At 41.3% G+C, this 14502-nt stretch overlaps 1 protein-coding gene across 1 annotated transcript in view; it reads right to left on the bottom strand.

Moving 5' to 3' along the window:
• abcc12 (ATP-binding cassette, sub-family C (CFTR/MRP), member 12) overlaps positions 1–14502 on the bottom strand; it is a 38708-nt gene that overhangs the window by 13057 nt on the left and 11149 nt on the right. The window contains exons 6-17 of the mRNA XM_055154803.1: positions 14204–14440; positions 13957–14130; positions 13727–13874; positions 13038–13186; positions 12196–12303; positions 11460–11669; positions 9923–9994; positions 9725–9849; positions 9333–9405; positions 8725–8928; positions 8497–8631; positions 8189–8282 (exon numbers count right to left, since the gene is read on the bottom strand). Coding sequence (XP_055010778.1) covers positions 8189–8282; positions 8497–8631; positions 8725–8928; positions 9333–9405; positions 9725–9849; positions 9923–9994; positions 11460–11669; positions 12196–12303; positions 13038–13186; positions 13727–13874; positions 13957–14130; positions 14204–14440 — 1729 coding nt within the window. The remainder of the gene's footprint in view (positions 1–8188; positions 8283–8496; positions 8632–8724; positions 8929–9332; positions 9406–9724; positions 9850–9922; positions 9995–11459; positions 11670–12195; positions 12304–13037; positions 13187–13726; positions 13875–13956; positions 14131–14203; positions 14441–14502) is intronic.

Genomic DNA, 14502 nt, shown 5'->3' with positions numbered 1-14502 from the left:
TCTGAATGTGGCATCAGACTCTTCTGTGAGACATTTTAACAAATAAACATTAAGAAACATTAAAAAATAAAACAAATCAGCAGTTACCATTCAGTATGGTGACAGCTTTGGGGAAGAAGCTGTCCCTTAGTCTATTGGTCCTAGCTGGTATTGACCTGAAGCACCCACCCAAAGGCAACAGTTTGAACAGGTGGAATCGAGGGTGTGTATTGTCTTTAATTATTTTCCTCGCTCTGCTGAGACAGTGAGAGTTGTATAACGTGGTTATGGAAGGCAGAGAGCAGCCAATAATGTCCTGTGCAGTGTTGGTGACACTCTGCAGATGCTTCCTGTCAGCTTTTGTGCAACTTGAGTGCCACACAGCAGTCTCCCAACGGTGGAATGATAAGAGGTCACCAGCAGGCTTGTGTTTAGTTGCTCCTTCCTGAGCATCCTCAGAAAGTGTAGTGACTGCTGGGCCTTTTTGACCAGTGCTGAGGTGTTGCCTGACCAGAAGAGATCCGCAGAGATGTGAACCCCAAGGAATTTGAAGGTCTCCACTCGCTCCACACTTTGGCCATTGATGTACATGGGGGCAAGGGTGGCTCTGTTCCTCCGAAAGTCCAGGATGAGTTCCTTAATCTTGATGATGTTCAGTGCCAAGTTGTTACTTGCACACTACTCGCTGAGTTTCAGGACCTCATCTCTGTAGGACGCTTCATTCCCCACTGTTAGTGCAGTTGTGCAGTTGTGAGTGTAGAACGAGTAGAGGAGTGGGCTCAGCACACAGCCCTGGGGGGCACCAGTGCTGAGAGTGTGGATGGATGATAGGTGGGCACCCAGGTTCACCTGCTGGGGTCGATTGCCCAGAAAGTCTTTAATCCAGGAGCAGGTGAATGGTGGGACCCCCAATGTTGGCCAACTTGGGGATCAGGATGTCTGGTATTACTGTGATAAAAGCTGAGCTGTAGTCAATGAAGAGCATCCTGTACATAGCTCTCCCATTTCTCCAGGTGGTTCAGCGCAGAGTGGAGGTTGATGGTTATTGGATCTTCCGTGGATCTGTTTGACCGGTATGCCAACAGATGCTGGTCTAGAGTGGGGAGAAGACAGGCTTTGATGTGCCTCAGAACCAGTTTCTCGAAGCACTTGGTGATGACTGGGGTAGTGGGGCAGAAGTCATTAAGGTTGGTTGTGGATGCCTTTTTTGGGACCGGGATGATAATAGCAGATTTTAAGCACACTGGAATGACTGCTTGTTTCAGTGACAGGTTAAAAATGTCAGTGAAGACCTGCGCTACCTGGTCAGCACATGCCTTGAGCACTTTCTCTGGTACTCTGTCCGGGTCTGTAGCCTTTCTGGGATTAACAGCTCAGAGCACCCGCCTCACATCCTAAACCTCAACAGTGAGTGTTTGTGTGTGTGTGTGTGTCTAAGTCCCCTGATGTTACGGGACAGCCTCTGTAGTTAGTGATGGACTGTATGCTCTGCCACACCTGCCTGGGGTTCTCTCCCTTCCTCTTTTGGTCTGCTTTTGTGGCCTTGATGCCTCTCCTCAGGTTGACACAAGCGGTGCTGTATAATTCTCTGTCACCCGATCTGAAGGGTGCATCCCGAGCCTGGAGAAGCGTGCGGACCTGGCTAGTCATCCATGGGTTTTGGTTAGGGAACACCCGAATGATCTTTACTGTAGTTACCATATCAATGCAGAACTTGATGTAAGACAGTACTGTATCTGTGAATGTAGCCAGGTCTTCTTGATGGAAGGCTACCCACTGTGTTTGTTCAAAGCATACCTGCAGTCGGGAGAGGGCATCGTCTGGCCAGATGATAACGGACAGTCTTTCTGGCTTTTTTTTGTCTGTATGCAGGGGTGAGGAACAGGGAGAAATGGTCTGACTGGCCCGGGTGGGGGAGGGGTATGGCTCTGTATGCACGCTTGATGTTAGAATATATATAGTCCAGAGTGTTCTCCCCGCTTCTTGGGCATTTCACATGTTGGTGGAATTTTGGCAAAACAGTTTTGAGATTTGCCTTATTAAAGTCCCCTGCAATGATGTGAACACCGTTTGGATAGGCATGCTGATTATTATTAATGGTGTTTAGTAGAACAGAGAGAGCTGTTTTAACATTACCGTCCGGTGGTATATAGACTGCAGTAATAACAACAGCCGCTTGTTCTCTAGGCAGAAAGAAGGGTCTGCATCTCACCGACATGAACTCTAGGTCAGGAGAACAGTGCCTGTCCAATACAGTGCTGTTGTTACACCAACCTTCATGCAAGTAGATGCAGAGCCCCCCTCCTCTGTTTTTCCTGGAGTCTCTGTTTCTGTCCCATCTGTATAGCATACGTCCAGTTAGCTGCACTACCGCATTGGGGATTTGTTTGTGTAACCACATCTCTTTGATGATAAGCACGCACCATTCTTTAACGTAGCGGTTACCAGCCAGCTGTAACTACAGATCATCCGTTTTGTGTACTATGGATCTGGTGTTTGAGAGGTAGAGGCTTGGCAGAGGAGGTTTTAAGGGTTGTTTCCTTAGCTTAGACAGACAACAAGCCAGCCCTGCAACCGCGTTTTAGCTTCCTCTCGCCTCGCTGTCTACGTCGCTTGCCAGACCAAATAACAATCCACTTAGAGCCCGCTGGTCTTGCTATCTTGTCCGGTATGTTGTGAAGGTGGTGAAAATCACTGCAGATGGTCATCTTCTGTTGTCAACCAATGTCCAGTAATTCCATATGGTTGTAGCGAATATTAAAGTCCATTTTATGTACAAAATGCAAAAAACAATGCAAAAAATAAAAAAATCACAAAAAAGGAGCACAGCTATAGAGAGCTGAAGCCGCTGCGTCTTTGCACACCGCCATTCAAACAATAATAAATGCCATTAAATTAAAGGCCTCTAAATGCCATTTTTATGTCACTATAAGAATGCAAATAATCAATGAGTTTGTCATCTGCCTGTGTATTAGTTACACCCACAATAAAAACAGAGTTGGCAACATTAGCCCCTGCTTTTGTAATGAAATCCATTTTCAACCCTTGTATCAATCAACAGTAAATCAAAAAACAACAACAAATAATTATTCACACAAGCAGGCTCCTGGCTAGCTCGCCACTTTTAACGCTAATTTTAAGGCTAGGCAATATGACTATGGCTTAGGATGTTAATGGGAACAGAAGAGCGGTTCTTTGAAGGAGCCTGGCGTCTGAATGTAAACCAGACAAGCAGTGATTATAATTATTGTAGTGATTGCAGTGATTGTAATTATTATACATGTATATTAAAAGTAAGGTGAAACGCAAAATAAATTATAAACAAACATAAAACAAGTTCAAGTTCCACTTTTTTGGGGGGAGGAAAAAAAAAAATTAGTCTGTCAAACAAAATTAGATAATATCTTTTCATAAGAGTTTGTCCTACTGCACAGGTGTCTAGCTCGCCATCTGGTGGTTTGTTGATTTGAGATTTGTCATAGTTCATTCAGTTGATTCCATCCACCACAAAATTATGACCTTCAATTCCACAGGCTAAAGCTACTCTACGTGCATGGCCCGACTGGTAAACATGTATGAAGGCACTTAAAATGCGGGGTGAAATGTGTAATTTTTGGTAGTCCAATTACTTTGTTTGAAAAGTTTGCCGACAGACCGTGCCACAGTCGCAGCGGAGAATGAGGGGAAGTAAACTGTGTGAACTTAAAGGTTGTATGGAGGATTTTTTTTGTTTCAAATTGTCAATGATAGCATTATAGAGGTGCAGTAGCCTTGTAATTATGATGACCAAAAAAAAGAGAATAAAAATTCCTCAACTCTGGACGTGGTGGGGCCAGCTAAACATTTGCCAATAGATAACGACACTGCCTCGTTATCTGTTAGCTGATAGGCTGTCAATCAAACTTCCTACATTTCTAGCATAACTGACTTGCCTGCGCGCCGCCATTACATGGTTTACGTACGCCTGTCAAGCAGTCCACAGACGCACAGACGCTGTTTACTCAGCAACAGTTCTTAGCGCCTTTTTTTACCTATATCTTCCTCGCAGTTAGCACAAAGTTTGTTGCAATGGCAGACAAGAATCTACGAGCAGTTAGCCGCAAAAGAAAGTCAATTTTTTAGATCACTGAAAGAAGAAGACAAGGGGAAAAGCAGCGAAGCCAAACTAAGGTGATTCTTGGAGATTCATTCCAGCGATGGCGCAACTGAAGCAGACGAAGGGTCTAAAGACTGACGCACTGGTTGCCAAATTACTTCTGGACAGGAAACTTCTGCTTATTATGAAAACGTACTTTATTTCCAAGAGCTAGACAAACGTTTTTCAGGACACGAATGCGATATCCTATGCCTGAAAACGTAATTTTCAATGCAAAGAAAGAGCCCGCTTGCTGCTGCGTGTTGTAGATAGTTCATTCGCACGGAATGCGCGCACCCTTCTCTGCACTGCTCCCCTCTCCTCTCTCCTCTCCTCGCTCCGCTCTTCCCCCTGCTCCTCACTTCTTCTCCGCGCACGAAATGTCCGCACACCCCCTCCCCCCGCTCCTCACTTCTCCGCCTTGCCTAACCAACACTGTAGTTAGTTGTTTACAAGTCATTTGCAGTGATGAGTACTTGTTTTCTAGAAACAAACCTGTTTCTGGCGTAAGGAGGAGGCGGGAGGAGGCGTTTCTACGTAGGGAGCTGTGGGGGAGGGGGGGTGGTTTCACGCATGCGCAACATCAGTCGCTGGATTTCTCATTCCTTGGAAAATCCTCTATACAACCTTTAAAGGAACTTTAAAGTGCGGGGCAGCAGAACAGGAAGTGGGCCCAGCAAAATAAAAGTTAATGTATTAGACCCAGGTTATATGTGTCTGAGGCTTACGTTTCAAACACTCAACTGCTTTCTCCAGTACCATGTACGCCTCTTAATCCATTCATGACCACAGATGGCAAATATTATCAACCTAAACTAGAAAGTCAATCATGGAGTATCACCTTCAATGTGCACGATGATCCACACCCCTCTCCATCATAACACCAAGGAACTAACAAGCCACAATACAGAGAAACCTCAACTAACAAGGATGCATACCTACTAAGCACGGCAGCCACTACGCAGTACTGACAATCACATGACAGGCTTTTGAGGTTTCTGGCAAGACGTGAGCTTGTTACTACTGGTTTGCTCCAGTTTAATGATCAGCCTGAAAGCTACAGAAAATGGTGCAAATCCTTCTGTAATGCAGTGAGAGATCTGGACGTGACATGTAATGAAGAAATGGATCTTCTTGTTAGATGGCTGAGAAAAGAGTCATCACAACATGCCGAGTGCATCAGGTTTAGGGGTGGCACGGTTCACAAAATTCACAGTTCGGTTGGTATTGCGGTTTAAGGTCCTGGTTTTCGGTTTGGTAAGGTTCTTGTTTTCATTTTTTTCTATGAAATTATAGTTAATAATGTATTCATGCACAAGCTGAATTTGACTTGACTTTAGGCACATTATTATAGGACATAAGCAGTTGTTGTACTTTGGTGAAAAAATGTTACCACCTTCCTAACCCTCCTCAGGAGTCGGGATACTTAGTTTAGTGAGATTGCGCTCGGGCCTGGCTCCACTGCACGCGTCAGTGTTTACACACGTAACTTCGCAAAACCACAGCCACGCGTCAATGCGAAGGCAGCTCCACTGGCAGCTGCAGCAGGATGCACATGCACAGCACTGGCTCTGTGTTTGTCAATGGGAAAGACGATCAAACTTGACTGGGTGTGTTTAGCCACTTGTATCAGGCCCACAGTGAAACTAACAGCTGAACAGACTTGTATTTACCTTCTGTACAGGCTTACCACGGCAAATGCCAGGATTTCAAAAGTAAATTTCAAAGCACATATTAACAGTCTTTCTGGACCTGGGCTCTTTCACATGACACAGAACTGCCCAGAGTGCACTTTGTGTGGTAAATGCACAAATACAACCAAAGATTCATACTCTCTGTGTATTTTGATGGGAATACGCGCCTACGTTCGTGTAGAGCGTCAAAAAATAGGATGGATCCTATTTTCTGAAATCTACGAGCGCAGGACACGCTGCTCCATACGCACATCTAGAGCGTGCAGTGGAGCCGCCCTCATTCACTTTTCATGCATTCTAAAAGTTACGTGTCCAAAAGTTGCTGTTTTTACACTCACATAGGGCGAAATACACAGGCCAGGTCATTACGTCCTGCTGCCTTTGCATTGACGCGCAGCTGTGGTTTCGTGAGGTTACTACACGGGCGCATCGTCCATCTCCTGGCGACTCTCTTCTCTTCCCAAAGATAAACAGCAAAGACTACTCCAAGTTAAGAGATTTTAGTGACTTGTTAATGGAAGTTAATGCTGCTAAAATGGATGGTGAGCTGGCTGGTCTTTCTTGTTTGGACACTCCTAGAGAGAGATTTAACACTATAGTCTAAAAGTTGCCCTATGGACTGCAAGAGAGGTGGTTAATTCATGGATACATTTACAAAGAACTATACCAAGTACCATTTCCTCTGTTTTCTGTCTCTGTGAACTTCATTCAGCACCAAGCACAAATAAGGAATGACCCAAGCTTCAATGTTGCACAGGCAGAAGCACAAAAGGTTGAAAAGCCCCCATGGAAATCCAACAAGTCAAAAATGGTTTCCAGTTACAAAACAGACATCTCCAATACACAAGGTTCTACAGACAAAGTTCAAAGAAACGTAGAGGATCCAGACAAGAGAAGCCCTATACACAAATAGTCACATACTTTGCAGAAGTGCCACGGGTTTTGGCTTAAATCTTAAGAAGAGGGATAAAGCTTTCTCAAAGAGAATGGGTTTTGCTTTAAATGCTGTAGTGTAACACAACAACAAACACAGCAAAAGACTGACAAACCAATGTCAAATGTACAGAGTGCAGTAGTTAGAACTATGCATCTGCATCTTCACCCAGGGCTACCACCTTAGGCTTCCAGGGAAAACCTTTCTCCAGAGCATGGCGGGGAGAAAGACACAACAACGTCCATAGAGGTAATTACAAGCTGCACTACTGTGTGTGGAAAAGGTCACTCTGCTCTATTGTGTTCAAAGATTTGCTTGGCAAGAATATACCTGAGTAGACAACAAGACAAGGCTGTCAAAGTGTATGTGATTCTAGATGAACAAAGTAACAAGAGGAAGGACAGCTTAAAAAAATGTGACAAGGACAAGTTTAATGTTGGTTATTAAGCCTCTCCTAAAGAAGGGCAGTATCGATGCCACAGTACTGAATCATTTCCAACCCATCTCAAATCTGCCGTTTTTTGGCAAAGCCCTTGAAAAAGCTGTTAACCAAAGGCTTATTTACTTTCTCCAAATGAACAACTCCTTTGATGTTTTCCAGTCAGGTTGTAGAGCCCACCCCAGCACTGAGACTGCTCTTATCAAGGTGACAAATGACATCTGCCTGAACACTGAAGCAGGCAGAGTTCCAGTCTTGATTCTGTTAGATCTGAGTGCTGCTTTTGACTGTCAGTCATGAGATCCTCTGACAGAGACAAGAGGACTGTGTGGACATCTCTGGTACTGCACTAAACTGGTTCAAGTCCTATCTAGAAGACAGCAAGCACTTTGTTGAAATTGGGATCTGGGATCACATGGCCCTGACCCATGAACCCTCAGCCCCAGATCCAGTGTGTGGATGCAAAACAACTTTCTCCAGCTAAATTCAAACAAGACTGAAGTCATAGTCTTTGACTCACAGAAACAAAGAGACAGTGTCAGCAGTCACCTCCAGTCTCTCTCTCTAAAACTTTCAAATCAGACTAGAAATCTAGGGGTAATAATGGGCTCAGACTTGAATTTTAACAGCCACATCAAATCAATAACATATGTAGCTAAAAACATAACAAAAATCAATAGTATACTGTCTAAATCAGACTTGGAGAGACTTATCCCTGCATCCAGTAGGTTAGACTACTGTAATGGTCTGCTCACTGACCTCTCCAAACAAGCTGTGAAACAGCTGCAGTACATCCAGAATGCTGCAGCTCAGGTCCTGACTCGAACTAGGAAGTACGAGCACATAAGTCCTGTGCTCAGGTCTCTGCACTGAGTCCTGTGGCTCAGAGAATAGACTTTAAAGCAGTTCTGCTACTAACTCACATCTAGTCTCTGCTGTGCACTGCACTCTGTATTTACTACATGCCTTTTGACAAATACATGATTCAAATTCAAACATTAACTAACCTGGGTTATCTATTCCACTTTCTGCTTGGGCCATTCGATTGGATTCTTCCTGGATTCTGTCTGGAATGGATATTTCATTTTCATCTTTCTGTGCCTAAAAGTGATAAAAAGATACATGTTTTATGACATACAATAACTCCACAATAATTAATCTTAATTAGTTTATGAAGAACAATTCAGGCTTAATTAATAGGCTATCTATGGCATTAATGAGGTAGTTACTAAGTCTATCTAATGAGCTAATAGTTACTAATGAGCATAAAATAGTGTTACAGATAATTTGTATGTTTCATTGAAAACTGTCTTACTTTGGACTGCTGTTTTTGGTAGTTGCTAATAAGCTGAGCGTAGCGCTTATTAAATTCCATCAGCTCCTGGTGATGCCCACTTTCAACAATCTCTCCATCTTCCAGCAACAAAATGCTATCACAAAACTCCATATACTGAATAATGGAGAGGACAACATCACACGGACAAGCCAAACATGTAGATGTCATACATATCAGTATTTCATTTCATGAGAAGCCTTGAAGTACCTGTAGTTGATGTGTAATCAGTATGACAGACTTTCCATGGAGTGCCTTCATGATGCATTCTTCAAAGATGTGTTTCCCCACATGGGCATCAACAGCTGACAGAGGATCATCCAGAAGAACAATGTCTCTGTTGGAGTAGACCGCTCTGGCCAAACTGATCCTCTGCTTCTGCCCTCCTGACAAGTTCAGACCTCTCTCTCCTATCTGTTAGCAGAAATGTGCATTTGATTTTGTAATAAACTATAGACTAAATATTGATAAATAATATTGACTATTTTATTCCTAATTATGTCAAGTTTTGAACAATATAATCACACGGAACAAAGAGAATGTTTGAATTTTATCAAGGGGAAAGACGATATTGCCCTTTTTCCTATGGGATTTGGGAAAAGCTTAATATACCAATTAGCCCCATTAGCGGCGAATTACATTTGTCACAACCAAATAGCAGCGACTGGTTTAATGAAAAAAAGTACCCACCTACCGTCGAGCGAACAAATTTCTAATGCTGACAGAAGAGTTTTACAAAGTGAAACCGGCTGATGAATCAGACTATGCCATTTAGGCTATGGGAGCGAAAGATAGCCATGGGGCCATAGGACACATACCTCAGTTTGATCTCCATATGGAAGAATGTCTAAGTCAGCACGGAGACTACAGATGTTCAGGACTTTTTCGTATCTGTAAAAAAAAAAATAATAATAATAATAACTTTAGTAGGAGCAGCACTGCCCTCTTGTGGCCATGTACATTAAGGGGGCACTATATAATATATTAGTGTAAATGTATTTTATTCAAATCATGGTGATGTCCACCTGACACCACACTGACACTCTGTATATTGAATATAGGCTATCAATATTTGCCTTGTACTTAAGTAATAATCTAAGCAGATCCAACCAACCATCTATAATTTTGGGGCAACTTTCTAATAGGACCTAAACTATCCAGTGCAACATTGCCTGACAAAGGTATAAAATATAAATATATAATTTGGTACTTGTTCTGATCAAAGGGTTCATCCATCAGAATATTTTCTTGGACAGTCCCATGGAATATCCAGGCTTGCTGAGCTACATAGGCAAAGGTGCCATTGACCACAACTGAGCCCTGCTGAAGGTACATCTAAAACAAAAACAGGCCAGATAAATTGTTTGGATTGTGAAGAGCTGCTGGTCATATTTTACATACATCATACCTGCTCTAAAATGGCTGCAATGAGGGATGTTTTCCCACTCCCAACGTTCCCACAAATTCCAAGCAGTTTACCCTAGAGAGAGAGAAAACGGTAATTAGCATAAATATTTAAAAAAATATTTCTAGGGTTGGGCGGTATCCAAATTTTGATACTGTTAAACCTTCTCAGGATTTTACCGGGGTATACGGTATTACTGTATTACCACAATGTTTTAGTACGACTTTGGTAAGCTACGAAGCCGCACCGCTGTACGGTCTATGCTATGACCAGCAGATTTATAATCTCTGAAAAGTTTCACATGAACCACCTCCAATGTGATAAACACACAGAACAGAGTCCCTGTCAGCCGCACATCCTCTGTCGCAGAAAGAACACATATAATACACTGAAGTGTGTCCTTTAGTCCGACAAAAGCTGAACTGCATCAGCACACAAGGAGCGAGCTGTTTTTATCAGCGCTTTATAGTTTATGCAATTAAGCCATGTGGTTTTAAGTTTCATTTCTGTAAAATGTATACAAATGTGCACCTGAAGCCAAAATGTTGCCAAATTGCAGAAGTACTAGTATTTTTTGTGGGGGACTAATTTGCTTGTGGGCGGACATGCCATCTTGTCTTGGTCTCCCTTATGAGCGTCACATGACAGTGGAACAAAACTAATCAAACGTCATCTCCCCACACAGTTAAAAGAAACATTATAGATACTATTAGTTTTAAATCGTGATAGCATTAAACTGAACATACAACCACACATTCATTTGTGCTGAGCAAACAAATTTAGGTATCAATAAATTATAATATTATATTAGGTCCTTATGTACTGTAGATTTTTTTAATGGCAGTAATGAAAGTAATACCGTTGCTACTTTTTGATACCGCGGAATACCGTAATATTATTACCGCCCAAACCTAAGTATGTACATGTATCCACGGCAGAACTGGAGACTTACGTAGAAAGGTATGTACTACACCGAGAATTTATGTAAAAAAATTTTAGCATTTTTAGTATGTATGTATGTAGCCACGTCGAGAGGAGCCAGCTGAGGTGGCTCGGGCATCTGTTCCGGATGCCTCCTGGGCGCCTCCCTCGGGAGGTGTTCTGGGCATGTCCCACCGGGAGGAGGCCCCGGGGAAGACCCAGGACACGCTGGAGGGACTATGTCTCTCGGCTGGCCTGGGAACGTCTCGGGATTCCCCCGGAGGAGCTGGAGGACGTGTCTGGGGTGAGGGAAGTCTGGGAGTCCCTGCTTAGGCTGCTGCCCCCGCAACCCGGCCCCGGATAAGTGGACGAAAATGTATGTATGTATGTATGTATGTATGTAAGACATGTTTTCTGAAGTGTAATGTATTGCTACAAAAAATATCATAATGAATCATATTCAAACAGCTATACCACTGACACAATTACCGTAAGGCATGATAGTACAATTAAGCAATTTTCTGCTTACAATGTCCAACTCAAAGCTCACTGAAACTTTCGGTTTCAAGAAAAAATATGATAAAGAAACACAAGAAAGACTTTATAAACAGCTGTGTACCTTTGGTAATGTGAAGGAGATGTTCTTCAAAGTGGGCTTGACCTCCAACTGGGGTTCTGAAGGTTGCTCCTTGTCTTCAGTCTGAGTCTTAGGTTCTGTCTCTTCATCTGGTCCGACCCAAGAGAGTGTAGCATTCTCCATGACTACAGCCAAGTCTGGGTCCTTTCCTCCAGTCAGGTATGGTTCTGGATTCTTGACACGCAGTACTTTCTGTAACAGAATAGTATCTGTTAGAACATAAACTAACAAACACTTAAAGAGGACAAGTAAAAATAAGAACACACTAGGGGGTGTAAATTAAATTACTCTATTGTACTTTGTGTTAGAAACAGGCCCATTAACTGCATATCTGTCTAAAAAAGTCTAAAAACACTGTAGTCCTACAAGACTACATTTTTTCAAAGAAGTGCATTTAATCTTCATGTGGGTTGATTCCATGATGGGAAACAACAGGCAGTTCATAGTACATATTTAACCCATCTAACTCCTTTTTTTTTTTTTCTTCTTTTTTTTTAGAGGGCATCACAATATAGAAACATAACATTCCAAGTAAATTAATTCTTAAAACAAGAAAATGAGGGTTTGTTCCCTCTCCATTTACTACAATGAATATGATATTTTGTCAAAAGCAAAATAATATTTACAACCATTTCTTTTGAAGTGTCCAAATTATCCATATAAAATAAAATATGACAAGTTTTGAATACAGGGATTTTCATTTTTTTAAAAAGATTACCTGGAGGCGTCCAACAGAAACATCAGCAATAGCAATAGCTCTGATAGCTATAGGTAATACAGTGAGACTGAACCTCATTGCATTAAATATGGAAATGGTGGAAAATGCCTGGGGAAGAGAAAACATTTTTGTTACAATGTAGTATGTGTTTCCTCTTGCCTAGGAAACATTTAAAATTTACATTAACAATGAGTACCTATTAATCTTGTGTACAGCATCTGCCATGTGCTTTTGTAAATTCTCTTTTAAGTTTTGTGTATCTCAGCCTAGTCAGATTGGTTTTATAGTGCTCCTTTATTATGTTGATAAGTCATTTGTTTGGTGTGTGATCCAAAAGAAATGACCGTGTGTGCTCAGATAGGACTGATCTTCATCAGTTTCATACTGTTTGAGACAATAGCACCTGAGATACAAATACAACCCACTGTAACATTAAGACAAATATAACACTATGTGGAACAAGTCTAACCCTTAAATGCCATATGTGTTAACTGGGATGTCTAAAACGTCTTCCTCATCAAACCTCATCACATCTGGCAATGAAACTAGAACTGTCTTGACTGTGACTATGAAAGCACAGATATGTTAGTACATCGGCATAATTTAAGGTTGTGATGTTTCTGTGCATCACTCATTCTAAAGAGAGGAAGGACAACGTTTCTATTCATTTTCATTCAAATTTTCCAACTTTGAAAATTCCTGAAATTTTGCAACCCTGAGCCTATAACCATAAAAATGAACATTCTAAAGCCATCATTATAGTTCTGCAGTGTAATGGATATGTGTTTGTAGTAGTGTTACTAAATATATTGTAGGTCTTGGAAAGACAGAGGGTCACTTACATTAGCAGGAGTCAGTGATAAGCCAAAGGCAGTGTGCACCAAAAAAGTGATCACTGTGGTAACGAGAGGAGAAAGAGTAGAGATGCTGATATTGGTATTCTCAAAATAACTGGCATTTCTAATATTTCTCCTTTCTTCCTTCCTGATACCTACAACACAAATATAAGATACAATATTAGACAAGGCTCACTCAATAACCATTTAAGTCATAGTTATGTGGAAAAAAAGTTAAAACAACACATTTGCTTTGTGTCTTGTATTCGGTAACTATCATATAATTCTTTCATATATCATATAATTGTTCTTTCGTGTTTATTGTAAACTTCAATTTGGATCTAAATTACTCTATTGTACTTTGTAATAGAAACAGGCCCATTGACTTAATGTCTGTCTAAAAAATTCCAAAAGTCCCAAAGTCTACATTTTTCAAAGAATTGCATTTAAGTACAGGGCTGAGACTTAGAACAATGATGAATGCAAATGGAAATAATCTGTGCCTGGGGGAGTAGTTCGACAGAGTTACTCTGTTTAGAAAATCACTTATGTAGTTTCTATTATCAATAAATTATATCATATATCAAGGATTACATTGAATATAATTTAAGTAATGATGATAAACATGTGTGAGAGCTTATCAGTGAATACAAGATATAAGAATAATACGACACATTAAAAAAATGAAATTATACCTGCAACTTCCTTCTCAAAGCTTTCTTCCCAGGCATACATCTTGATAAATTTGATGCCATTTAGAATCTCATTCATTTTGCGAATTCGTTTATCAGTTGACTTAATGGCAAGAAATTTGAATTTTTCAATCATTTTGCTGATATAGATCTGCCCAGAATAATTGTAAAAATAATAAAGTTGAAGTATAAGCTTGTAACATCTCTTATCCTGTAAAACATTTTGTATCCACCTGTAAAGGGATTAGAAGTATGTAGGTGATGACACCTGCCAGGGCGGTAGGACCCAACACGTAACAGGCATAGACAATACATGTAATTAAAAGCACTGGTGAGACCAGTAAAAAGTTCCCTAATGTGGCTGCTTCAAAGACACGGTGCCCATCACTGTTTAAGACATTAATCAACTGCAGAAAAAGGGACATGGAAGCAAAATTATTACACAGTAATATTACACAGTAATCCTGTTTTGATGCTTACCTCGCCCATAGGAAGGCCACTGTTGACTCGAAGGGAGAGGATCTTCTGGAAAGCTAGAGCTGAGAAGGCTCCTTTCAATCTGACAGCTGAGCGCAGGTTGATGGCCCAGAACAGAGAAATGAAGAAACCTTTGCTGAATTCAGATGTGAACAACCCCAAGGCCAGACCTACTCCTCTGGCTAATGTGTGAGTCTCTGGATGACTAATGTATTGAAGAATCTGATAAACCATTATAGCCTATGGAAAGATTTCAACAAAACTCAATGTTACATAACATCACATAATTGTAGTTTAACATT

This window comes from Boleophthalmus pectinirostris, unplaced genomic scaffold (genome assembly GCF_026225935.1).
Source record: "Boleophthalmus pectinirostris isolate CB_2022bp ecotype Guang Dong unplaced genomic scaffold, ASM2622593v1 HiC_scaffold_19, whole genome shotgun sequence".
Taxonomy (NCBI): Eukaryota; Metazoa; Chordata; class Actinopteri; order Gobiiformes; family Gobiidae; genus Boleophthalmus; species Boleophthalmus pectinirostris.
This window is presented reverse-complemented; position numbering and strand designations above follow the sequence as displayed.